At 45.0% G+C, this 24639-nt stretch overlaps 2 protein-coding genes and 1 non-coding gene across 8 annotated transcripts in view; 2 read left to right on the top strand and 1 right to left on the bottom strand.

The window, feature by feature from the left end:
* The window catches only part of LOC129820094 (lysophosphatidylcholine acyltransferase 1-like), a 70890-nt gene extending 62806 nt beyond the window's left edge, over nt 1-8084 (top strand). For both annotated transcript variants that reach the window (XM_055876947.1, XM_055876946.1), the window contains 8 exons: nt 868-902; nt 1213-1267; nt 1417-1499; nt 1654-1779; nt 5246-5399; nt 5579-5677; nt 5848-5989; nt 6302-8084. In XM_055876947.1, coding sequence (XP_055732922.1) covers nt 868-902; nt 1213-1267; nt 1417-1499; nt 1654-1779; nt 5246-5399; nt 5579-5677; nt 5848-5989; nt 6302-6480 — 873 coding nt within the window. In that variant the 3' untranslated portion in view covers nt 6481-8084. The remainder of the gene's footprint in view (nt 1-867; nt 903-1212; nt 1268-1416; nt 1500-1653; nt 1780-5245; nt 5400-5578; nt 5678-5847; nt 5990-6301) is intronic.
* On the bottom strand, nt 3695-3770 carry trnaa-ugc (transfer RNA alanine (anticodon UGC)). Its single transcript has one exon. It is a non-coding gene; the product is annotated as a tRNA-Ala (tRNA).
* Nucleotides 8085-8905: 821 nt separating the features above from the next.
* On the top strand, nt 8906-24361 carry LOC129820093 (large proline-rich protein BAG6-like). 5 transcript variants are annotated; one of them, XM_055876945.1, is made up of 24 exons: nt 8906-9166; nt 9650-9736; nt 9910-10027; nt 11735-11946; nt 14131-14196; nt 14280-14402; nt 14504-14676; nt 14796-14919; nt 17522-17722; nt 17898-18120; nt 18373-18432; nt 18581-18858; nt 18966-19059; nt 19243-19571; nt 20372-20621; nt 20967-21136; nt 21314-21367; nt 21443-21545; nt 21702-21826; nt 22126-22314; nt 22508-22720; nt 23033-23134; nt 23339-23485; nt 23698-24361. In XM_055876945.1, exons 2-24 carry the CDS (start codon nt 9656-9658, stop codon nt 23794-23796), a joined length of 3534 nt encoding a protein of 1177 aa, XP_055732920.1. In that variant the 5' UTR covers nt 8906-9166; nt 9650-9655; the 3' UTR covers nt 23797-24361. The 5 variants fall into 5 exon arrangements, with proteins under 5 accessions (XP_055732920.1, XP_055732919.1, XP_055732916.1 ...); XM_055876944.1 differs by having other exon boundaries at nt 8906-9180; nt 9647-9736; XM_055876941.1 differs by having other exon boundaries at nt 8907-9166; nt 9647-9736.
* Nucleotides 24362-24639: the final 278 nt, after the last annotated feature.

The raw sequence follows: 24639 nt of genomic DNA, 5'->3' as shown, positions 1-24639 counted from the left end.
CTCCCTCTCCTCCAAACCATCCTCTCTCCCTTCCTACTTCACTGCTTTCCTTTACATACATATCCTTCTCTCCCTCCCTCTGTTGACGGTTTCTCTTCTTACGGCGTGAGTCCGTCTGTGTCCGTGCAGAGTGGCTTCATGCTCGTGTGGAGTGATAGTTAATCTCCCCTCTCTCTCGCTGTCTTTGTGCTCTCTCCCTCCCTCAGGTTTCATGTCCTTCTCTCCACTGCCCGTACACACCCATCATTAATTATAAACCTGTGACTACGTGCTCTAACTTGAACTAGAAAGCCATGTGCAGTAGAGAGAGACTCTCCGGCTGCATCTCAATAGTCTAGTGGCTTCCTTTCCTCGTCTCCTTTCCTGCATCTCAATAGTCTACAGTGGCTTGCTCTCCTCGTCTCCTCCTTTCCTTTACCTGCAATAGCACAAAATAACTGAAAGTAAAAGCAAGTCTCAAATAGACGATCCTCCATGTTGCTTTCAGCTGTCCAGTGTTTTCAGACCAGTGCAGACAAAGGATAGGGGTGAGGAAGCCCCTGTGTAGGCCTCAGTCCTGCTGTGTGTAACCCATGAACACACTGGGATTTTGTGTCCGAGTGTTTCGAATGGATCCAATGCTTTTAAATGGAAGTCATCGGTTGTTGGATGAATGACAACGGAGATGATTGTCTGACACAAAAATCAAGAATGGTCCATCTTTTGACGAATGCAACTCGTCCGAAAATAGTTGACTTGAGTTGACCTTTTGAAAATATCATGTACAATTTGATCCCTGTTCATGCATCTCAGTAAGCAGAGGAGATGCAGCCTCTGTAGGCCCCAGTCCTGCTGTGTGTAACCCATTTCTTCTTCCTCTTCTGACAGGATACCATCACATGGACATGGCAAGGCCCTGGAGCGTGAGTATCTCTTCCTCGTTTAATTTTTTTTATTTTGCTCTCTCTCTCTCTCTGGCTTTTCTCTCTCTCCTCTCTTATTCTTCTCCCTCTATCGCCCTCTGGCTGTTTTTAGTGGAGAGGTCTGGCAATATGTTTTAGATTAGAGGATGTTGTTGTGTTTTCAGGCCTGTGGTTAATCTTCACAATATCCCCCTGCACAACTTCCCTCTCTTTCTGTTCTTTCATCTCACCCCCCCCCACGTCAGTCTTTCCCTCTAACTCCTGTTCCCTTTATGAATGAACTGATTACTCACTCACTCTCGCTACTCAGGATTGAGATGCTGTGGCTGACACTGTGCCAGTTTCACAACCCCATAGAGATTGAGGTAAGGGTTATTTTTTGTGGTCAGGGGTTATTTGAAGGTGGCGTATTAGACAGTGGGGCATCTTCCTGCTTACAGACATTGACAAAAGAATGTCAATAAATAAAGAAACGGAAGATGGACGGGTGATATCACTTTTTTTCTCCCTTCAGTACCTACCTCTCTACACTCCTTCAGAGGAAGAGAAGAACAACCCTGCTCTGTTCGCCAACAATGTCAGACACGTCATGGCCAAGTTAGTACTGTGTGTGTTGCCTTACATCAAGCTTTTACATTGAGTTTACATCTGTCTATCTGTGTTTCATGTGCTTCTCGAAATGCCCACCACATATACAGTATATCTGACATGTCAGGGGCGGGTCCTGACCGCTCTCTCTGTGCTCTGATAGGGCCCTGGAGCTGCCCATCACAGACCTGTCGTTTGATGACTGCCAGATGAGCCTAGCAAAGGGCCCGTTGTGTGTCCCTACCAACAGCAGCCTACTGCAGTTCAATAGACTCGCTCGAAGGCTCGGGTGACTTTACTTTACTATTGGTCTTTCAGCATTATTACACGTCCTTAACAGTTTAAGAACACTGACTTGTTTTGCTGTTTATAACAAAAGATTGACATTGAATAAAATAAAAGTATTTCAAAATTCTATAAATGTTTATTCTAATGTCTTACAATCTATTTTCGTTTAAGTGTCAATGCGTAGGTAGAGTATGAGTGATCTCCTGTACCTCGTTGTCTGACATTTTTAAGAATGTCATACTGGAAAATAATACTGGGTTTACTGGGAAATACTAAGACTAATACTAGTGGGTTTACTGGTCGAACTGGGAAATACCACTGGGTTTACTGATAATACTGGGAAATACTACTGGGCTTACTGATAATACTGAGAAATATTACTGAAATACCACTGGGTTTACTGATAATACTGAGAAATATTACTTGGCTTACTGATAATACTGGGAAATATTACTGAAATACTACTGGGCTTACTGATAATACTGAGGGTAAAAATAAATAAATGTTTTAATCTCATCAATCTACGCACAATATCCCATAATGACAAAGTGAAAAACAGTTTTTAGAAATTTTTGCAAATGTATTACATAAGTTTTCAAACCCTTTGCTATGAGACTTGAAATTGAGCTCATGTGCATCCTGTTTCCATTGATCATCCTTGAAATGTTTCTACAACATGATTAGAGTCCACCTGTGGTAAATTCAATTGATTGGACATGATTTGGAAAGGCACACACCTGTCTATATAAGGTCCCACAGTTGACAATGCATGTCTGAGCAAAAACCAAGCCATGAGGTCGGAGGAATTGTTCATAGAGCTCTGAGACAGGATTGTGTCGAGGCACAGATCTGGGGAAGGGTACCAAAACATTTCTGCAGCATTGAAGGTCCCCAAGAACACATTGGCCTCCATCAATCTTAAATGGAAGAAGTTTGAAACCACCAAGACTCTTCCTAGAGCTGGCCTCCCAGCCAAATCTGAGCAATCGGGGGAGAAGAGCCTTGGTCAGGGAGGTGACTAAGAACCCAATGGTCATTCTTGACAGAGCTCTCAAGTTCCTCTGTGGAGATGGGAGAAACTTCCAGAAGGACAATCCTCTCTGCAATACTCCACCAATCAGGCCTTTATGGTAGAGTGGCCAAACGGAATCCACTCCTCAGTAAAAAGGTACATGACAGCCTGCTTGGTGTTTAACAAAAGGCACCTAAAGACTTTCAGACCATGAGAAACAAGATTCTCTGGTCTGATGAAACCAATATAGAACTCTTTGGCCGGAATGCCAAGCGTCACGTCCGGAGGAAACCTGGCACCATACCTACGGTGAAGCATGGTTATGGCAGCCTCATGCTGTGGGGTTGTCTTTCAGCGGCAGGGACTGGGAGACTAGACAGGATCAAGGGGAAAGATGAATGGAGCAAAGTACAGAGAGATCCTTGATGAAAACCTGCTCCAGAGTGCTCAGGACCTCAGATTGGTGCGAAGGTTCACCTTTGAACAGGACAACGATCCTAAGCACACAGGCAAGAGAACGCAGGAGTGGCTTCGGGACAAGTCTCAATGTCCTTGAGTGGCCCAGCCAGAGCCCGGACTTGGACCTGATCGAACATCTCTGGAGAGACCTGAAACAACAGTGTGTTTCAAACCTGAAAATAGCTGTGCAGCGATGCTCCCTATCCAACCTGACAGAGCTTGAGTGGATTTGTAGAGAAGACTGGGAGAAACTCCCCAAATACAAGTGTGCCAAGCTTCTAGCGTCATACCCAAGAAGACTCGAGGCTGTAATCGCTGCCAAAGGTGCTTAAACAAAGTACTGAGTAAAGGGTCTGAATACATTTAACATTTACATTTAAGTCATTTAGCAGACGCTCTTATCCAGAGCGACTTACAAGTACATACATTCATACTTTTTTTGTACTGGCCCCCCGTGGGAATCGAACCCACGACCCTGGCGTTGCAAGCGCCATGCTCTACCAACTGAGCCACACGGGGCCAATACTTTTGTAAATGTGATATTTCAGTTTTGTATAAATTTGCAAAAATGTCTAAACCTGTTTTTGCTTTGTCATTATGCTGTATTATGTGTAGATTGATGAGGGGGAAAAAAATATTTAATACATTTTAGATTAAGGCTGTAACATAATGTGGAAAAAGTCAAGGGGTCTGAATACTTTCTGAATGCACTGTATGCTGAATACTTTAAGATACTAGAACGTACAGTATTTGAAATGTACTTGATTTAGCCATTAAACCAGTGGTTTTCAATCTATTTTTCAGCGGGGACCCCATTTTTGTTTCTGTCAGAAATTCTGCCAAATCTTTTACAACCTTAAAATCTGTCACTTTAGATTTTCACATCTACAAATAACCTTCATTCAATTTTCATCTCTCCTTTCAAAACTAAGAGAAATGCATTCACTCAATACAATTTTTCCCCCCCTAATTGTCTTTCTCAATAACGTTTGTGTATTGTCCCATAAAATAATCTGTACTCTTGACCTGACTGCAGTTCAGCGTCGTAACTGACTTCAGTGGGCAAATGCTCACCTTTGATGGCCACTGGCACGCTGGAGAAGTGTGCTCATCCCGGTTGAGTCCCGGTTCCAACTGTACTGGGCAGATGGCAGACAGCGTGTATGGTGTCGCGTGGGCGAGCGGTTTGCTGATGTCAACGTTTTGAAAGAGTGGCCCATGGTGGGGTTATGGTATGGGCAGGCATGAGCTACGGACAACTAACACAATTGCATTTTATCGATGGCAATTTGAATACACAGAGATACCATGATGAGATCCTGAGGCCTATTGTCGTGCCAGTCATCTGCCGCTATCACCTCATGTTTCAGCGTGATAATTCACGGCCCCATGTTGCAAGCCTTCTGTACACAATTCCTGGAAGCTGAAAATGTCCAAGTTATTCCATGACCTGCATACAGACATGTCACCCATTGAGCATGTTTGAGATGCTCTGGATCGACTTTTACAACTGTGTGTTCCAGTTCCCGCCACTATCCAGCAACTTTGCACAGCCATTGAAGAGGAGTGGGACAACATTCCACAGGCCACAATCAACAGCCTGATCTTCTCTATGCGAAGGCGATGTTGCGCTGCAAGAGGCAAACGGTGGTCACATCAGATACTGACTGGTTTTCTGATCCATGCCTCTATCTGTATTCCCAGTTGTGAAATCCATAGATTAGGGCCTAATTTATTTATTTCAATTGACTGATTTCCTTAAATGAACTGTAACTCAGTAAATTTTTTGCAATTGATCCATGTTGTTTATATTTTTGTTCAGTGTGTGTGTGTGTGTGTGCGTATATACTGTGTGTGTATATAATTTAATTTTGCGACCCCCACTGAAATTCCCCTGTTGTGACCTCAACTTTAAATACCACTTCATTAGCTTCTAGCCACACCCCTGGACAGTAGTGGGAAATGTAGTTCTTAACCAAGTGTTTTCTATGTGCAGGTTGAGAACAGGGACTACAGATACAGTCTTACAGCAGCAGGCTAGCAGAGCCAGGAACATTTGGGGATACAGACTGGGATTGGAGGACTTTGCTCAGTACCTCAACCTACCTGTGACGGACATGCTCACAGAGTTACACAGCCTTTTTAACCAGGTAGGTATCTAATATACACCACACACAACTCGCATACCAGTAGTATCCCACACACACACACACACACACACACACACACACACACACACTACTTTTATTCATGCAATCAAAATTAGTAGAAATAAATATCCATCAGTGTTGTTCTTTCTCTCTTCTGCTCCCTCTCTCTCTTTCTGAAGCATGGAGATGGCCAAATAGATGTCAGGGAGTATGTGATAGCCCTGTCTGTGGCGTGTCAACCCTCTAAAGCCATGGACACCCTCAGGCTCGCCTTTGGAGTGAGTGAAAGACAATGAAGCATTATAACAGTTCCTATGAAACACTATAAGAGCCCTATGACTGCTATTACTAGGTACTATAATAGCCCCATGCCTGTTACAATAAAGCGTTATAAAATAACTTTCTGCTCTAAAGCGTTATAACTGTCCTATGTCCTGACCCTGGTCAGATGTACGAGGCGAAGGAGGACAGGGCGATCGTGGAAAAAGAGCTGGCGTCCATTTTGAGAACGGCGTTGGGAGTAGCAGAGGTCGACGTTACAGAGTTGTTCTCAGCAATCGACACACTTGACGCAGGGAAGATCACACATGGTGATATCACACACTAACACCCTTGCCTTTCTTGCGCTAACATTTGCACTTGTCTTTTCTCACCAGCACTGACTTTGCTGATAGTTGCTTATTTGAGGAAAGGGTTTTTACCAACTATGATTGTGATTTGTGGTTGTGTCAACTAACTATTATAAGTTGAATGCATTGTAAGTCACACTCGGCGTTAAGGGCGTCTGCTAAATGACTAATTTGTAATGAAATCCAACTAACGGAATCACGGTCAACCCTGCCATTACAATCTCTCTCTCTCTCTCTCTCTCTCTGTTTGTCCCTCTCTATATCCATCTGTAGATGACTTCTGTCGGTTTGTGGTGCAGCACCCAGACTTTGCTCAGGAGTACATTCTCTCCTCCAGGGACACCCCCTCTACCCCCCACACCGTCCCGCTGACCAACGGGTTCAGTGTGGCCCATTACAACACAGAGGAGCCGACCTGCAGCCTCCCTGGACAGAAGAAGAAAGAAGACTGAGAGACACTCAAATGGATCCATCTACTGCCTATGACAGAGAGAAAAGAGGAAGGAATAGAGGGAGGAGAGATAGAACTGGGAGGCCCTGGACCTCTACCAAACAAATCTATATTCTACAGTTACTATATCTTCTCTGACATTGTGGCCTGTATGTTCTACCAGAGAGAAGGAGCGAGGGATAGTTTATTTTGGGATAAGGAGGGGTGGATAGAGAGGGAAGTAAGAAACTATCCGACGGATAGAGGAGATTGCGACTGTGAAAGGGAGAGATGGTGGTGGGGAAGGGTTGGGTATGTTGAAGGAGAGTAGAGGAGGATGAGGTAGGGATGGATAGAGAGAGTTGGTTAGTGAGAGGATATGAGGGAGGGCGGAGCCGATCCATTCCTCCGGACACCATCTCACGCCAATACTCCATCTTTGTTTTGTCCGCTAGTGTTTTCAAGGACTTTATGCTTTCTAACTTTCCAACATGAGTTACAGGAACTGGACTCCGGAAGTTTTTAGGAGTTCATCAAACACTTTGGCTATTTATTGTAAAATGGGTTTTACTTTTTTCTTATGTATAGGTATTTATTTGTCTTTCATTTTTATCAAACTATCTATGTCGGTTATTATGACTACTGTGCACACTCCAGTAAGATTTGTATTTTATTTTTAAGATTAGTTTTATCAGGTGATTAAGCACCAACCTGAGCTCAGCTTAATCACTGCCTTTCATAACGAGATTGACTGAGATTAATTGGATTGAGCTGAAACGGGCTAACATCCAGACTCAAACTATTCTTCAACTAAGCATCTCCCTGCCTCGTAGACCATAGCAACTCACAACAAGACATTAAACTGTTAAAATGGATGAATATGGGACCAAACTTCAACTACTTCTTTTTAAACCAGGGGCCTCTTGCGTGTTCACATTGAGCTCCTTGTTGCCTTTTAAATCATAAAAAAAAACATGTGTAATTTTAATGTTGTCTAAGCTTAAGTGAAGCATCTAACAGCATAGGTATCTTTCTTTTCATAAGCCTAAAGACTGGGGTCTTCAGATGAACATGTGTTTGTTGTTTTCTCTTTTCTTATTGGATGAACAGAGAACCAGAGTTGGGATCCATCTCAAATGCCACCCTATACTCTATATAGTGCACATTTGTCTCTGGTCAAAAGCAGTGCACTATATAGGGAATAGGGTGCATTTGGGACGCAGCCTCAGTTAAAATATTCAGATAAGATGTTTCCCTCATTTTTTTTTAGTTGCCTCTCATATCACTGGAAGTAAGTTGCGCTTAGGCAAAGATCTAGGATCAGCTCACCTTGCTGAAATTCTAACATTAACCATTTAAGCATTGGCAATCATGAAACTGATCTGGGATCAGTTCTGACTATGATAAGCGATCGATCTATTGCCTTTTTGTACTGGTTTTGTTTTGGGAATTCTCTGCAGTTTGGCTTGTAAGTGACACCTTTTGTATGTTGTACATATGTGGTATATAAATCTTTGAATGTTTTTGAGTATTCATTTTTGTAAAGAAAGTGGATTGGAAATTATGAATACCTATGCAGTGCTCCCTGCCTTTAATGTTGAGAATTAAATCATGACATTTCCACAACTGCAGTGTTCTTTACTTTATCTAGCTCTACTCCTGAAATAGATATTCAGTTGATTTGATGGTGGCTATTCTACGCCTATGGCAAGTAGCCTATCTCCTCGCCAACTGCCGTATATCTGTGTAACCGATGTGAAATGGCTAGCTAGTTAGCGGTGGTGCGCTAATAGCTTTTCAAACGGTGACATCACTCGCTTTGAGACCTTGAAGTAGTGGTTCCCCTTGCTCTGCAAGGGCCGTGGCTTTTGTGGAGCGATGGGTAACGATGTTTCGTGGGTGACTGTTGATGTGTGCAGAGGGTCCCTGGTTCGAGCCCGGGTTGGGGCGAGGGGACGGACTAAAGTTAAACTGTTACATCTGCACCAATAAGAGCACACATGAAAGGTGAAAGCAATGTCTGTGGGATTTGTGCTCAACGGTCTAGTTCTGAACGTTGTGTCATGAAGGTAATAGGTTAACATTGCGCCCATGGACACACCATTTTGGCGTCAGCTAAAAATAGACCGGATTAAGCTCAAACTGAGATGAGAGAAAAAGTGAGGAAAGAGAGCGGGATGAATTAAAGGGAACAGTACTCCAAATCTAATTCCCAAGGTCCAGAGAGTGAGAGCGTTAAGAGGGAGAGTGTACGTCCAAGTACATTAGATACACTGATGTTAAACTGCAACTGTAAATTGATAATTTGTACAAATTGTTTTCAAGTTTACAGTTATTGCTGTGTTCGCGCTCTCAATTCAAATGGCTTTATTGGCATGGGAAACATATGCTTATGCACACAGACTCGTGCCAAAACAAACAGGCATTTAAAATGGACATTCCCTATTTTGTGCGTCATATGGGTCCTTGTACTACATGGTGTCGCACTTTTTAGCAACCATTCAACGGAATATGAACTGTATATATTTGAATATACAAAGTAGCTAATTGCTCATGTAACGCCATTGCAATTTCATCAACAGTGTATTTCCGTGCTATGACATTGAACGAAGACAAAATCAATTATAATTGAGATTAACGGCTGAATCACATCCGGACGTAATTGGGAGTCCCATAGGGCGGCGCTTAATTGGCCCAGCGTCGTCCAGGTTAGGCCATCATTGTAATTAAGAATTTGTTCTTAACTGACTTGCCTAGTTAAATAAAAGTTAAATAAAACATAAACGTCAGCTGGCTTCCTGATTTAAATACATGTAGATTAGCTAGCTGGCTAGCAAGCTAATAACAGCCTCGATTCAAGTGCGAATACAGGTATTGTACTCAACGATTTAGCTACCAATCGAGGGGTGATGGGATAAACATCAGGGGTGTGATCATTAAACCGATTCTATTGCAAAACGTTTTGCTACAGAAACCGTTTACTCCAAACTGAAAACTCAAACGAAAGTTTCTATTGGACATATTCGGATAACGTTAGATCCCTCCTTTCCGTTTCGTTGTGTTTTTTTTTTGTTTGCTTCAATTTGGTTCTTAAGCGGTTTCTGCAATGAATACACCCCAGTAGTCTTCATGGCTGGACATTTTATGGATAAAGTACAATTTCAGACTGTATTTCTCTGTGCTCTTAGCAGAGAAACATGGAGGAGTCAGCAAGTACCATAGAGGTCACAGTGAAGACCCTGGATTCCCGGAGCAGGAGCTACACTGTCCGGGGAGAGGTAGGCTGTGACTTCTGTTGTCCATTTCTGTTTTAGCCTGAAATCCAACGGAGTATATCCGTTTGGATTCCAGGCTACTTCTTTGTAGTCTTTATGCTTTACACTTATGAGTGGGACATGCATTTGTTCAGCCCTGTACTAGCGATGCACTGAGCCTGTTATTTCTCCTTCAGTTGACATTGAGAAAGTTCAAAGAACACATATCTGCGTCAGTGAATATCCCAGCTGACAAGCAGAGACTAATCTACCAGGGCAGAGTGCTGCAGGACGAGAGGACACTGAATGAATACAGTGAGTAAAAAAGCCAGCAACTATTCTATGGACACTGTAAGTAATATAAACTCAGCAAAAAAAGAAATGTCCTCACTGTCAACTGCGTTTTATTTTCAGCAAACTTAACATGTGTAAATATTTTTGTATGAATGTATCAACAACTGAACAATTTCCACAGACATGTGATTAACAGAAATGGAATGTGTCCCTCAACGAAGGGGGGGGGGCTCAAAATCAAAAGTAACAGTCAGTATCTGGTGTGGCCACCAGCTGCATTGAGTACTGCAGTGCATCTCCTTCTCCTCATAGACTGCACCAGATTTGCCAGTTCTTGCTGTGAGATGTTACCCCACTCTTCCACCAAGGCACCGGCAAGATCCCGGACATTTCTGGGGGGAATGGCTCTAGCCCTCACCCTCCGATCCAACAGGTCCCAGACCTGCTCAATGGGATTGAGATCCGGGCTCTTCGCTGGCCATGGCAGAACACTGACATTCCTGTCTTGCAGGAAATCACGCACAGAACGAGCAGTATGGCTGGTGGCATTGTCATGCTGGAGGGTTATGTCAGGGTGAGCCTGCAGGAAGGGTACCACATGAGGGAGGAGGTCTTCCCTGTAATGCACAGCGTTGAGATTACCTGCAATGACAACAAGCTCAGTCTGACGATGCTGTGACACACCGCCCCAGACCATGACCAACCCTCCACCTCCAAATCGATCCCGCTCCAGAGTACAGGCCTCGGTGTAACACTCATTCCTTTGACGAGAAACGCGAATCTGACCATTACCCCTAATGAGACAAAACTGACTCGTCAGTGAAGAGCACTTTTTGCCAGTCCGGTCTTGTCCAGCGACGGTGGGTTTGTGCCCATAGGTGACGTTGTTGCCGGTGATATCTGGTGAGGACCTGCCTTACAACAGGCCTACAAGCCCTCAGTCCAGCCTCTCTCAGCCTATTGTGGACTGTCTGAGCACTGATGGAGGGATTGTGCGTTCCTGGTGTAACTCAGGAAGTTGTTGTTACTATCCTGTACCTGTCCCGCAGGTATGATGTACCAATCCTGTGCAGGTGTTACACGTTGTCTGCCACTGCTAGGACGATCAGCTGTCCGTTCTGTCTCCGTGTAGCGCTGTCTTAAATACCCACAGTACGGACATTGCAATTTATTGCCCTGGCCACATCTGCAGTCCTCATGCCTCCTTGCAGCATGCCTAAGGCACATTGACGCAGATGAGTAGGGACCCTAGGCATCTTTATTTTGGTGTTTTTCAGAGTCAGTAGAAAAGCCTCTTGTCCTAAGTTTTCATAACTGTGACCTTAATTGCCTACCGTATGTAAGCTGTTAGTGTCTTAACGACTGTCCCACAGGTGCATATTCATAAATTGTTTATGGTTCATTGAACAAGCATGGGGAAACGGTGTTTAAACCCTTTACAATGAAGATCTGTGAAGTTATTTGGATTTTTACGAATCATTTTTGATAGACAGGGTCCTGAAAAAGGGACGGTTCTTTTTTTGCTGAGTTTACTACATAATCTGTTTTTTAAAACGGCAAAACAGTTGAGATTACTGGTAATCTCACAAACTTTGCCTTTAAAATGATTAATGGTATATTGGTGGTGGTGTTGTGAGAGCACCTTGCTCTAGTATCCTCTGACCTGCTGTTCTCTCTCCACTCATTCTTTCCTGCACTCTCATCCACTTCTCACTCTCTTCCTTTCAGATATAGCTGATAAGGTGATCCACCTAGTGGAGAGTGCTCCTCCTCAGACCTCCCAATCTGCTGGCGGGCGAGGACTGTCATCAGGAGGAACAGAGGGAGGTGCCACCACCACCTCCTCCCAGGGAGGCCCCCAGGACCGCAACGGGAACAGCTACGTCATTCTGGGAACCTTCAACCTGCCCATCAACATCATGGACTCCCAGCAGATACAGGTGAGACAAGGTTGTGTGTTGGTGTGCACTGTGCAGCTGTTTCATAGAGTATTTATTAATAGGACCCTGAAAAGCTTCTACCCATAAGCCATTAGACTGCTAAGTAGTTAGTCCGGGTAACTATTGGTTAACTCTTTCACTAACTGCATTGACCCTTTTTCCAATTAATCTTTTAACTGATCACACACTGCTGATACTGTTTATCTATCCTGTTGCTTAGTCACTTTATCCCTACCTATATGTACATCACATACAGTGCCTTGCAAAAGTATTCATCCCCCTTGGCATTTTTCCTATTTTGTTGCATTACAACCTGTAATTTAAATGGATTTTAATGTAATGGACATACACAATAGTTTCAATTGGTGAAGTGATATGGGGGAATTTAAAAAAAAAAAAAAAAAAAAAATCTACAACAAAAAAAGTGCTGCATATGTATTCACCCCCTTTGCTATGAAGCCCCTAAACAAGATCTGGTGCAACCAATTACCTTCAGAAGTCACATAATTAGTTAAAGTCCACCAGTGTGCAATCTGTCAAATGATCTGTGTATGTATGTGTGTGTTCTGAAAGGCCCCAGAGTCTGCAACACCACTAAGGGGCACCACCAAGCAAGCGGCATGGAGCTCTCCAAACAGGTCAGGGACAAAGTTGTGGCGAAGTACAGATCAGGGTTGGGATATAAAAAAATATCAGAAACTTTGAACATCCCACAGAGCACCATTAAATCCATTATTAAAAAATTGAAATAATGACACCACAAGAAATCTGTCAAGGGCCGCCCACCAACTCACTGACCAGGCAAGAAGGGCATTCATCAGAGAGGCAACAGAGACCAAAGATAACCCTGAAGGAGCTGCAAAGCTCCACTGCGGAGAGTGGAGTATTTGTCCGTAGGACCACTAAGCCGTACACTCCACGGAGCTGGGCTTTACAGAAGTGTCCAGAAAAAATACATTGCTTAAAGAAAAAAATAAGTAGGCACGTTTGGTGTTTGCCAAAAGGCATGTCGGAGACTCCCCAAACATATGGAAGAAAGTACTCAAACGAGACTAAAATGTAGCTTTTTGGCCACCAAGGAAAATGCTATTTCTGGTGCAAACCCAACACCTCATCACCCCGAGTCAATCGTCCCCACAGTTAAGCATGGTGGTGGCAGCATCATGCTGTGGGGATGTTTTTCATCGGCAGGGACTGGGGAAACTGGTCAGAATTGAAGGAATGATGAATGGCACCAAATACAAGGAAATTCTTGAGGGGAAACCTGTTTGTCTTCCAGAGATTTGAGACTGGGACGGAGGTTCACCTTCCAGCAGGACAATGACCCTAAGTATACTGCTAAAGCAACACTCGAGTGGTTTAAGGGGAGACATTTAAATGTCTTGGAATCGCCTAGTCAAAGCCTAGACCTCAATCCAATTGAGAATCTGTGGTCTGACTTAAATATTGCTGTACACCAGCGGAACCCATCCAACTTGAAGGAGCTGGCGCAGTTTTGCCTTGAATGGGCAAAAATCCCAGTGGCTAGATGTGCCAAGCTTATAGAGACATGCTCCATGACACTTGCAGCTGTAATTGCTACAAAAGGTGGCTCTACAAAGTATTGACTTTTGGGGGGTGAATAGTTATGCACGCTCAAGCTTTCTGTTTTTTTGTTTCACAAATTTTGCATCTTCAAAGTGTTAGGCATGTTGTGTAAATCAAATGTACGAACCCCCCCAAAAATCAATTTTAATTCCATATTTTAAGGGCAACAAAATACAAAAAAATGCCAGGGGGGTGAATACTTTTGCAAGCCACTGTATCTACCTCAGTTACCTTGTACCCCTGCACATCGACTTGGTACTGGTACTCAGTGTATATTGCTAAGTTATCCTTAGTCATTGTGTATTTATTCCTTGTTATTTTTCTATAATTTATTTTTACTCTGCATTGTTGGGAAAGACCTGGCAGCATTTCACTGTCAGTCTACACCTGTTTTATGAAGCATTTGACAAATACAATTTTAGATCATCTTTATTTCTTTGAATAAATCTATCAAGCACCTAAAATTTCTTGAATCCCAAAGTTTTAAAGGGTACCTGATGTATATCTAGAATTGGTTGAGTGTCTAGATGATTTGAATGTATCAAGTGTAGTACCGGTAGTACTAATAACGTAACTAATAACTGAATTCCTTGGCAGATGCAAGTGCAGCAGATGATGGCAGGAGTGGGAGAAGCAGGAAGGAATACCAGAGTCAGCACTGGAGTAAGTCATGTTTTTAAATGTTACTGTCATATAGATTACTAATATTACTATTAAGGTATGTTCATGATTCGTCTTGTTTCTAGCGCAATGGCTCAATGGATATGCATATCAACGTTGACCAATCAGTGCAGAGCGAGCCCAGGATGAGGCTGCAATTGGCTGAGAACTTGCTAAGAGAAACCCAATCTCTGCTCCACAGACTGGAGGTAGTTACAACTCGCATACTATGTTATGCTATTATTATGATATCCTACACATCTGTTTTCAGGGCCGAGTTGACCTTTTTAGACAACCTGTTTGTTTGCAGGGTCAGCCCAGCGACGTGCCATCTCGAGCCGAGCCGGAGACGTCTCAGTCCACCTCTTCATCCTCTTCCTCTACAGCTGCCACTGAAGGAGCAGCACAGCCTATGGACACCGCTCCACCTCCCCCTCCCACCTCCTCCACCCAGAGAGAGCGACCACCCCACTCCGGGTCCAAGTAAGTGCTCAGCAGGGAACAGCGTAGCAAAGCATAGAAAAAGGAAAATCAAGTAGAATCAAAACTCTTTCTCCTCTTCCGTGCCTACTGAACACACAGCTGTATCTCTCCCTCCCCAGCCAGCCCAGCCCAGCGGAGCTGGTGGAGCTGTTGTCAAAGATGAGGAGGGTGGAGGAGAGGCTTCGTCCCTTCATAGAGAGAACTCACTCCATCCTGGGGGCTGCCACTTCAGCAGACTACAACGTAAACACTACAATAATAGCAACTAGCCATTGCAACCCGTGCAACACATCACTGTTTTTTTACTTCAACCTTAAACTCCTGTTACATTTTCATCCTTAAGAGTCTAAGCCGGGGGGTCTACTAAGCTATTTGGAATTGTTTTAAGGTTGTAGCAAGGATCTTGTTATTTGATTTTGAAAGGAAGTTTTTTTTCTGGTGTCTGTCATTTGTATTTATTAGGGATCCCCATTAGCTGCTGCCAAGACAGCAGCTACTCTTCCTGGGGTCAAAACACATTAAGGCACTTCACACATGCATATATACAATACAAAATGTACACTGCTCAAAAAAATAAAGGGAACACTTAAACAACACAATGTAACTCCAAGTCAATCACACTTCTGTGAAATCAAACTGTCCACTTAGGAAGCAACACTGATTGACAATAAATTTCACATGCTGTTGTGCAAATGGAATAGACAAAAGGTGGAAATTATAGGCAATTAGCAAGACACCCCCAATAAAGGAATGGTTCTGCAGGTGGTGACCACAGACCACATCTCAGTTATGCTTCCTGGCTGATGTTTTGGTCACTTTTGAATGCTGGCGGTGCTTTCACTCTAGTGGTAGCATGAGACGGAGTCTACAACCCACACAAGTGGCTCAGGTAGTGCAGTTCATCCAGGATGGCACATCACTGCGAGCTGTGGCAAAATGGTTTGCTGTGTCTGTCAGCGTAGTGTCCAGAGCATGGAGGTGCTACCAGGAGACAGGCCAGTACATCAGGAGACGTGGAGGAGGCCGTAGGAGGGCAACAACCCAGCAGCAGGACCGCTACCTCCGCCTTTGTGCAAGGAGGTGCACTGCCAGCGCCCTGCAAAATGACCTCCAGCAGGCCACAAATGTGCATGTGTCTGCTCAAACGGTCAGAAACAGACTCCATGAGGGTGGTATGAGGGCCCGACGTCCACAGGTGGGGGTTGTGCTTACAGCCCAACACCGTGTAGGACGTTTGGCATTTGCCAGAGAACACCAAGATTGGCAAATTCGCCACTGGCGCCCTGTGCTCTTCACAGATGAAAGCAGGTTCACACTGAGCACATGTGACAGACGTAACAGAGTCTGGAGATGCCGTGGAGAACGTTCTGCTGCCTGCAACATCCTCCAGCATGACCGGTTTGGCGTTGGGTCAGTCATGGTGTGGGGTGGCATTTCTTTGTGGGGCTGCACAGCCCTCCATGTGCTCGCCAGAGGTAGCCTGACTGCCATTAGGTACCGAGATGAGATCCTCAGAGCCCTTGTGAGACCATATGCTGACACATGCACATTTGTGGCCTGCTGGAGGTCATTTTGCAGGGGTCTGGCAGTGCTCCTCCTTGCACAAAGGCGGAGGTAGCGGTCCTGCTGCTGGGTTGTTGCCCTCCTACGGCCTCCTCCACGTCTCCTGATGTACTGGCCTGTCTCCTGGTAGCGCCTCCATGCTCTGGACACTACGCTGACAGACACAGCAAACCGTTTTGCCACAGCTCGCATTGATGTGCCATCCTGGATGAGCTGCACTACCTGAGCCACTTGTGGGTTGTAGACTCCGTCTCATGCTACCACTAGAGTGAGAGCACCGCCAGCATTCAAAAGTGACCAAAACATCAGCCAGGAAGCATAGGAACTGAGAAGTGTTCTGTGGTCACCACCTGCAGAATCACTCTTTTATTGGGGGTGTCTTGCTAATTGCCCGTAATTTCCACCTGTTGTCTATTCCATTTGCACAAAAGCATGTGAAATTTGTTGTCAACCAGTGTTGCTTCCTAAGTGGACAGTTTGATTTCACAGAAGTGTGATTGACTTGGAGTTGCATTGTGTTGTTTAAGTGTTCCCTTTATTTTTTTGAGCAGTGTATATAATACCACCATACAACAATATTACAATGTATGTGTGTACATATCTGAGAGATCAGGAAATGTTTTTTTAATGTTCTTTGCCTCTGCTTAGTGTCAAAAGTCTCCATATACTTCTATTCATTTTTTTAACTGGTACCGGGGGACCTCCAGATGAGGCCTGTGTGCATCCTAGAGCAAAACTGACATTTCATATTAGTGTGTAGCCCAAACGGTTTGGACGCTACAGACAGAAGTTGGCAGATCGGCTGTACCGACTTCCGACGAGTCCCAAGAAGCTTGTTGGCCGTAGAGCAAAACGGAGAGCGTCAACCGTTCGGATGCTACAGGCGATGTTTTTTTTTTTTTTTTTTTTGAGAAGACTAATTTTTGTGATAACTTATGGTCTGATAAACACCACTCTAGCTCTTTCACTGCAGTTGAGGAAGTGCAACACTGGCGGATGCATTGGATTGAGATGCATCCAATGCCAAAATCTGATCTCTAGTTTAAACTGACACTTTTATGGGGATGTTTGTATTATGCTAATTAGATTTCAGCGTGGGCGCAGACATCAACCTTAGGCGGTAAACTTTAATGGTGTCCATGAGAAGAAAAGTTACATCATAAACTGCACCGCAGAGTACAGTAAGTATTTTTGAATAGGTCAGTCACTGTACTGTTTTGCATGAGAAATGGAGCCCCGAACAGACGTGAATCAATCACCACATTGTTCTTCTTTTTGTCAGACGCAGGAGAGAGAGGAGGACCAGCACGTTCTCAACCTGGTCGGGGAGGCTCTCCGTCTCCTTGGCAACACCCTGGTTGCCCTTAGCGACCTGCGTTGTAACCTGGTCACTCCTCCGCCCCGTCACCTCCACGTGGTTCGGCCCATGTCCCACTACGGCTCCCCCGTCCTGCTGCAGGGTGGTATGCCCCACCACGTCCCGGTAGATCACTGAGTTTCTTCCACTTATACTCTCAGCAATTTTTGTATTTCAGTATCAGGGCCTAATGCTAACTAAACCTTGTACTTTTTACCAGCATTTAGCTGTTGGTCCTGTGCAAATTTTAAGGCCAAGTTTGGTACATGCATTACATTATTAACTTGACTTGTGTCTTCAGGGAAACCTGGGGACCACAGTGACTATGACTTCCAATGGGAGGCAGGCAGCCGAGGTCCAAGCCCAACCTTCTCAGGCCCCTGGCCCACCAGAGAGCCAGGCCCTCCCTCCACAGCTTAACTCAGCCAACCAGCAGCCAGGTCAGGGCCAGGGGGCTCCGCATGTGATCAGAATCACCCACCAGACCATGGAGCCTGTGGTAATGATGCAGATGAACCTGGATGGTGAGGGAGGGGACACCTTATTATTTTCTCTTGCGCTTGGCTAGTTGTCATGCCCTGTGTTTCTCATTCTCGAATGGTCATTACGTTAGGTAATCAATCCAAACCGAGAGAGACCGTAGTCATTGTTGATCTCCTATAGGAAACCTTAAAGTTGTGTTAGCGCAAGCCTGGAATGGAGCAATAGCTTGCATACCCAGTATGTATTTTCAAAGTTGTAAGCTAATGTTTTCTCCCTGGTTGTCTCTCCATTAGATTCTGGCAGCAGCCCTCAGGTCCAAGGACAACAGATCCCTATTGGTACTGGACAGCCTGGTGAGTGCTTTTGACCCCTACATTATATTCACTATGGTATATGCACCAGACAGCCTTAAATGACTCCTATACCAGTCTCTTAACCACCAGGTCCCTGGGATGTTGCCGACTGTTTAATCAAGTATTTATATCTGCTCTCAATCTGAAGGTGCCACTCCGGTCCACATCCCAGACCTTCCTCCAGAGTTCATGCAGGCCATCGTCCACCAGATCTCTCAGCAGACCGGGCAACCAGAAGCGGATGTCCCCGGGACCACCTCCAGCTCTGAACCCTCTGCCCCTACTCACCCTCACAGCCCTCTGCCCCCTGGGACCAGGGTGGTGGTCACACGCCCCTCCTTCTCCTCTCACATCCCCCAGCCTGTGGTCACCAACATCAACCTCGGGGCTTCAGTGCCCCCTGCTGGCGGACAACACAACCTACAGGTGAGGCAAGGAAATGCAGACATGGAGAAGTCTGTGAGGAAGACTTTGGTCTGGGTGTGCAGCCCTGCTCTTACACGCCCGCTCATTCAACTGATCTCTTCTTCCAGGGCACACCTCTGGCTCACTCTCCCGTAACTCAGATGATCAGTGGTCTGATTGGACAGCTCCTGATGCCTGGACAACAGATGCCTGGACACCAGGGTGAGTGATTGATTGGTTGATTATTGTATTGGGTGAATGATGGATTTTATTTTGTAGCGTTCAGTGCCATCACTGATATTTTACGTGGTATTCAAATTCTTTCTACAGATTTGCCATGTTTCTTTCAAAATACACATTTCTGGTTTGTGAAAATTAACAATGAATCACAAGTCTTTATCCCAGTTCCTCCAGGTGACCAGACATCCACCAGCTCCTCCTCTGCCTCCCACTCCTCCTCTTCATCCACCTCCTCTTCATCCTCTTCTGCGTCCTCCAACCCCATCCCTCCCCACCCCTCTGGGGCGACAACCTCTTGCCAGACCACCACCCACACCACCTCTGTGGGCCAGCCACCGGAGGGGGTTGCCGAGGCCAACCTAGCCCAGCTCCTGGGCTCTCTGCTGGGTGGAGCAGGCGGGCCAGGAGCCCCTGGTTCTGGAGCTAACCCACAAATCACTGTGACCGTACCTGGAGTCCCAGGGTTCTTCCAAGGCATGTCAGAATTCATCCAGGTGAGAGATGAAATTATTGAACCCTTTTATTTATTTATTTATTTTTTATTTAACCTTTATTTAACCAGGTAGGCAAATTGAGAACACGTTCTCATTTACAATTGCGACCTGGCCAAGATAAAGCAAAGCAGTTCGACACATACAACAACACATAGTTACACATGGAGTAAAAACAAACATATAGTCAATAATACAGTGAAAAAGATAAAAAAAATAAGTCTATATACAATGTGAGCAAGTGAGGTGAGATAAGGGAGGTGAAGGCAAACAGATATATGTATAAATAAATAAAAATATAAAAAGGCCATGGAGGCGAAGTGAGTACAACACAGCAAGTAAAATAAAAACTAAAAAAAACACTGGAATGGTTGGTTTGCATTGGAAGAAAGTGCAAAGTAGAGACAGAAATAATGGGGTGCAAAGGAGCAAAATAAATTAATAAATAAATACAGTAGGTAAAGAGGTAGTTGTTTGGGCTAAATTGTAGATGGGTTATGTACAGGTGCAGTAATCTATGCGCTGCTCTGACAGCTGGTGCTTAAAGCTAGTGAGGGAGATAGGTGGTATTGGTAACTTATTGAGAACTCTAATAATCGATTTGACTGAAAAGTAACTCTTAGGTAATATAATCATGTAATTACACTTATTACGCTGTAATGAAGTTAAAGTAGTAATAATTAGATGCTGAAGTAATTATAATCAGTGGCAGTTGAATAGTCAATTAGTTGAAGTAGTCGTAAGTAAACTCCAGACAACTAGATGACTACAGTGTTACCCAATAGTTCCTCTCCCATTTCTAGGCTAACCGACCCACAACCTCACCCGGCCAGGAGCCTCCCCCTGGCCAAGGCACCCCTGCCCCCCCTCAGGTGGCCCCTGGGGGTGTCGGGGACCCCTTCCTGAGCCCAGAGCTGTTTACAGGTATTGTCCAGGGGGTCCTCTCCACCATGATGGGGGCTCCGCAGGGGAACGGGGAGAGCATCGCTCAGTTCATCCAGAGACTGTCTCATACCACCAACCTCTTCACACCTGGATCTGGGGACGCAGTAGGTGAGCTACTGACAAAAGGAAAAACCTTGTAACACCTAACTGTTGTACTGGTCTTTCACTCGTACACATACTGCTAGCACAGACACGATTGTGGCTATTTCCATGGTTTTACTTGTAATGATTGGGATATGTGGTCGTCTTACCTACTTAAGTTGAATACTTTTATTGTAAGTGTCTCTGGTCAGAAGAGGCTGCCAAATGACTTGAATATACATGTAAGAAAGCTAAACATTTATCAATCTACACCTGACCTGATGGTGTGCCTTGCCACCTGTGATGTGATTGCCTATTTGGAAAAAGGGAAATAAGTTTTTTTTTTTCTGAACTTGTTCTTTTGACCTGCAGGGTTCTTCGGGGACCTGTTGTCTCTGGTGGGTCACAGTTTCTCCATGGTGGACATAATGTTGTTACTCCACGGTAATGCCCAGCCAATCAGCCGGATCCAGCCCCAGCTCACTGACTTCTTCAACCAGCACTACCTGCAGGGTCCAGAGCCTACTGATGCCAATATTAACGTGAGTAACTCTGTTCTACTGCCACCTGCAGTTTTGTTGAGAATCATGGCATGAAGTTGCCACAGTATTACTTTAATTAAGACCAACGTTTGTGCCATTTCACCTCAAAGGGTGTGTTCTTTATTTGATCAATCTGCTTGATGTTTAGAAACAAACTACCTTGTCTTGTCTTTGCAGGCAGCATCTGAGGACCTCATCAATGGCCTGGAGGAGTACATAACGGAGTGCTTTGTAAGACTCACTCACTCTCAAATTGTCACTATGTTGATAATGCTGTAATAATACTGTGCCCGATCTCTCTCTCAGGCCACGGTGACTGTGAGAGAGGGAGTGGACATCATTCAAATCAACAGCTCTTTCCTTAGACAGCAGTTCACCCGCATGGCCACACACATCCTACGCTGCACAGGTAAAACACGCAAACCCCTTAGGTAAAATACAGCTTTGCTATACTAGGTCCTACGCATTGTTACCAAACTGGAATACTGACAATCCTATTCTAGTACCTAACAGCAGCATGACTGTACATCTGTTGCTGGTGTTGTGTGTCTCTACCTCTCTGCAGACCACGCGTTTGGCCCCCGCCTGCTGCTGCTCTGCACCCAGGGTCTGTTTGAGTGTCTGGCTCTCAACCTTTACTGTCTCCGAGGGGAACAGGGAGCTCTCACCCAAGTCATCAATCACCACATCGTTAGTACACTATTATTTGATGGACTTCAGTGTTTCCCCTACCGGTCCTCAGGATCGTAGCCGTTCCACATATTCTCCTGTTTCACTACATTTACTTTGTCATTTAGCAGACACTCTTATCCAGAGTGACTTTCAGTAGGGAGTGCTTACTTTTTTTCTTTTTTTTCTTGCTCTACAAGCTAGTTGCTGAATTAGTCAATGACTCAGTTGAATCCCATTGTATCTGGTAGTTTAGGTTGTGGGTTGAGTCCTGTTTGGTTTGGATTGTATAGATCTATATGTTTTCTCTATGTCCACAGAGGAGGATGTCAGCAGAGGTCAACCCCAGCCTGGTGAACTGGCTAACTAGTATGATGACCATGAGACTCCACGTCATCCTGGAGCACAACCCAGTCACTGAGGACCACATCCAGCACTATGTCATCCACACACGGAGAGCAGAGCCTGAGGCACAGGCTGGACAGCAGACAGACACACAGAACATGGAGGTGAGTGATTGTGTATAGAGGTACATAGGTTAGTCTTTCCAGGTGGTGTTATCTGAGGCTTATAAGGACACTGCATGCTTGGGCACACCTAGAAAAATATCTGGTAATTCCATGACATCAGCAAGGAAGTTCACAGCTTTGAGGACAGGTTAATCTTCATACAGTACAGCTAACCTTAGCTCTCTATCACTAGATGGCTGGAGGTCTGTCTCCGGCCCCAGCCACCACAGCAGGGGCAGCCATGGTTTCATCAGGGGACAGACAGGAAGTTGAAGCGTCCCCCGGGGTGACCACCCCCTTGCGGAGAGCATCATCGGGGGAGATCGGAAGAGCCGTTGCCATGGCAGCAGGAAGAAGGGAGGAGTCTGTAGGAGACATGGAGCCCTGGGCAGCTGCAGTGCCCCCTGTAAGGGGCTATGCTTTACTGTTTAGGGCAGCGTTTCCCAAACTCTGTTCTGGGGACCTCAAGGGGGGCACATTTTTGCCCTAACACTACACAGCTGATTTTAAATAATCAACTCCTCAACCTTTGGTTATTTGAATCAGCTTGGGAAACCTGGACCGAGTTTGGAAATGGCTGGTTTAGGGGTGAAGTGCCTTGCTCAAGGCACAATGTCAAGAGATGGCATTTAGGATGCCTAGAATCCCACCAGATGTAGTATTTGAACGTGTGACTATAGTTACAGGCCCACCTCTTCAACCTGTTTGTGTTCATCAGGAGTGGGTTCCTATCATCAGACATGACATGCTGTCTCAGATGAAGACTCAATCCCCTCTGTCTGACGCATACCTCCACGGGATGCCTGCCAAGAGGAGGAAGGTGAGTGTGTGGGGGAGGGGGGGGGGCTTCATTACTGTCACTGTGCTTAAGACTGCCCATGGAACATTCTTGAAGCAAAGGCCTGAACTTTCCTGGTTATTCTGACTTATCTCTAAAGCAAGTGAGAGCGAAACATCAAATAAAAATGTCATACCGACTGAACACACCTCTGGTTAGTGTTGACCTGTTATCCCACTCACTCAGACTCACCAGGGTGAGGGCCCTCAACTGTCCCTGTCTGAGGCAGTGAGCCGGGCTGCCCGGGCTGCAGGAGTCATACCTGTCACTAGCCCAGATAGCCTCCAGGGGGAGCTAGAGGAGCCAGAGCTGCAGGAGGCCTACCAAGAACAGGTAAACTACGGCCAGTGTTGCTTTCTAGAGGGTGCAACATCCCCAATCAAACATACATTTGTAAGGAAGAGGGCAAACGTTTTTAAAGTAAATAAACAGAGCCCAAACCTCTTTCTGGCTCATGTTCACTCTGAAACAGCAGGGTGAACAAGACTTGGAAGTATGTCAATGTCAGACTAGCAGGCCCTAACCTTGACTCGTGTTTGTCTCAGGTGAGGAGTGACATCAAGGAGAGAGTGAGGGATGACCAAGACTTCAGCTCCCAGCGTTTCCCCAACACACACCAGGCCTTCTCTCTAGATGACTCTTAAATCTCATTGGTCCTCAGGCTTGTCAACAACTCCATCTAGCTAATCAGTTTTCTTTCTGGGTGACTTCTAATCTGATTGGTTACCACACCTGTCAATAACCACATCTAGCCAATCACTCACAACCGTGATATATCCAGGGGTGTGTATATCATGTCAGCTTGATTCGGGACATTTCTATCTTCAACATGTAACGTGCCCCACACTCCATTCTGCAACATTCCCTGCAGGTCTCTCATATCCAATGAAGGACAAAGAGCAAAGAAAACACAAGAGACATGACTTGCTTAGACCCTGCTTTCTCATTGGCCTGCCACGGAAAATGCCACTTATTGAAAACCGAGAAGCGCTTTACAACCTGTCTGTCATCTGTCAATAGAAAATGTCAGTCTGGAATCTTCCCCCAAAACCATGCTTTCTCATTCCTAACTGGTTGTCATCTGTATGTCCTGTTGTCCTTATGAGGCTTCAACTTGTAAATGAGCACAAATTGTACATTGTATTAAGAATGTGATGTAGTGATAATGCAACAGCTTTTTCTTAAGTTAATAAAGTAGCAAAACCTTTCCATAGGCTTTTGTTTTGTTTTTTGCGTTTAGCTCGGTATCCCCACTAGAGGTGAAAGAAGCACGAGCCTGCTTAAACCAGACTGAACTGTGCTTATAAGTAAAACAATGGTGAGTGTAGTATTCAGGCTATATGATAACTATTTACTTTAAAAATAGGATGTGAGTGGTTTAGATGTTAAGGGTGATTGTCATGTCATCGGTGACATTTTGTCTAGCTGTTTTAAGTGTATGACTACGGAGCTCAATGGTTGTTTAGCCGTCATAACTGCCATAATCA

The sequence above is a fragment of the Salvelinus fontinalis genome, chromosome 22, assembly GCF_029448725.1.
Source record: "Salvelinus fontinalis isolate EN_2023a chromosome 22, ASM2944872v1, whole genome shotgun sequence".
Lineage (NCBI taxonomy): Eukaryota > Metazoa > Chordata > Actinopteri > Salmoniformes > Salmonidae > Salvelinus > Salvelinus fontinalis.
This window is presented reverse-complemented; position numbering and strand designations above follow the sequence as displayed.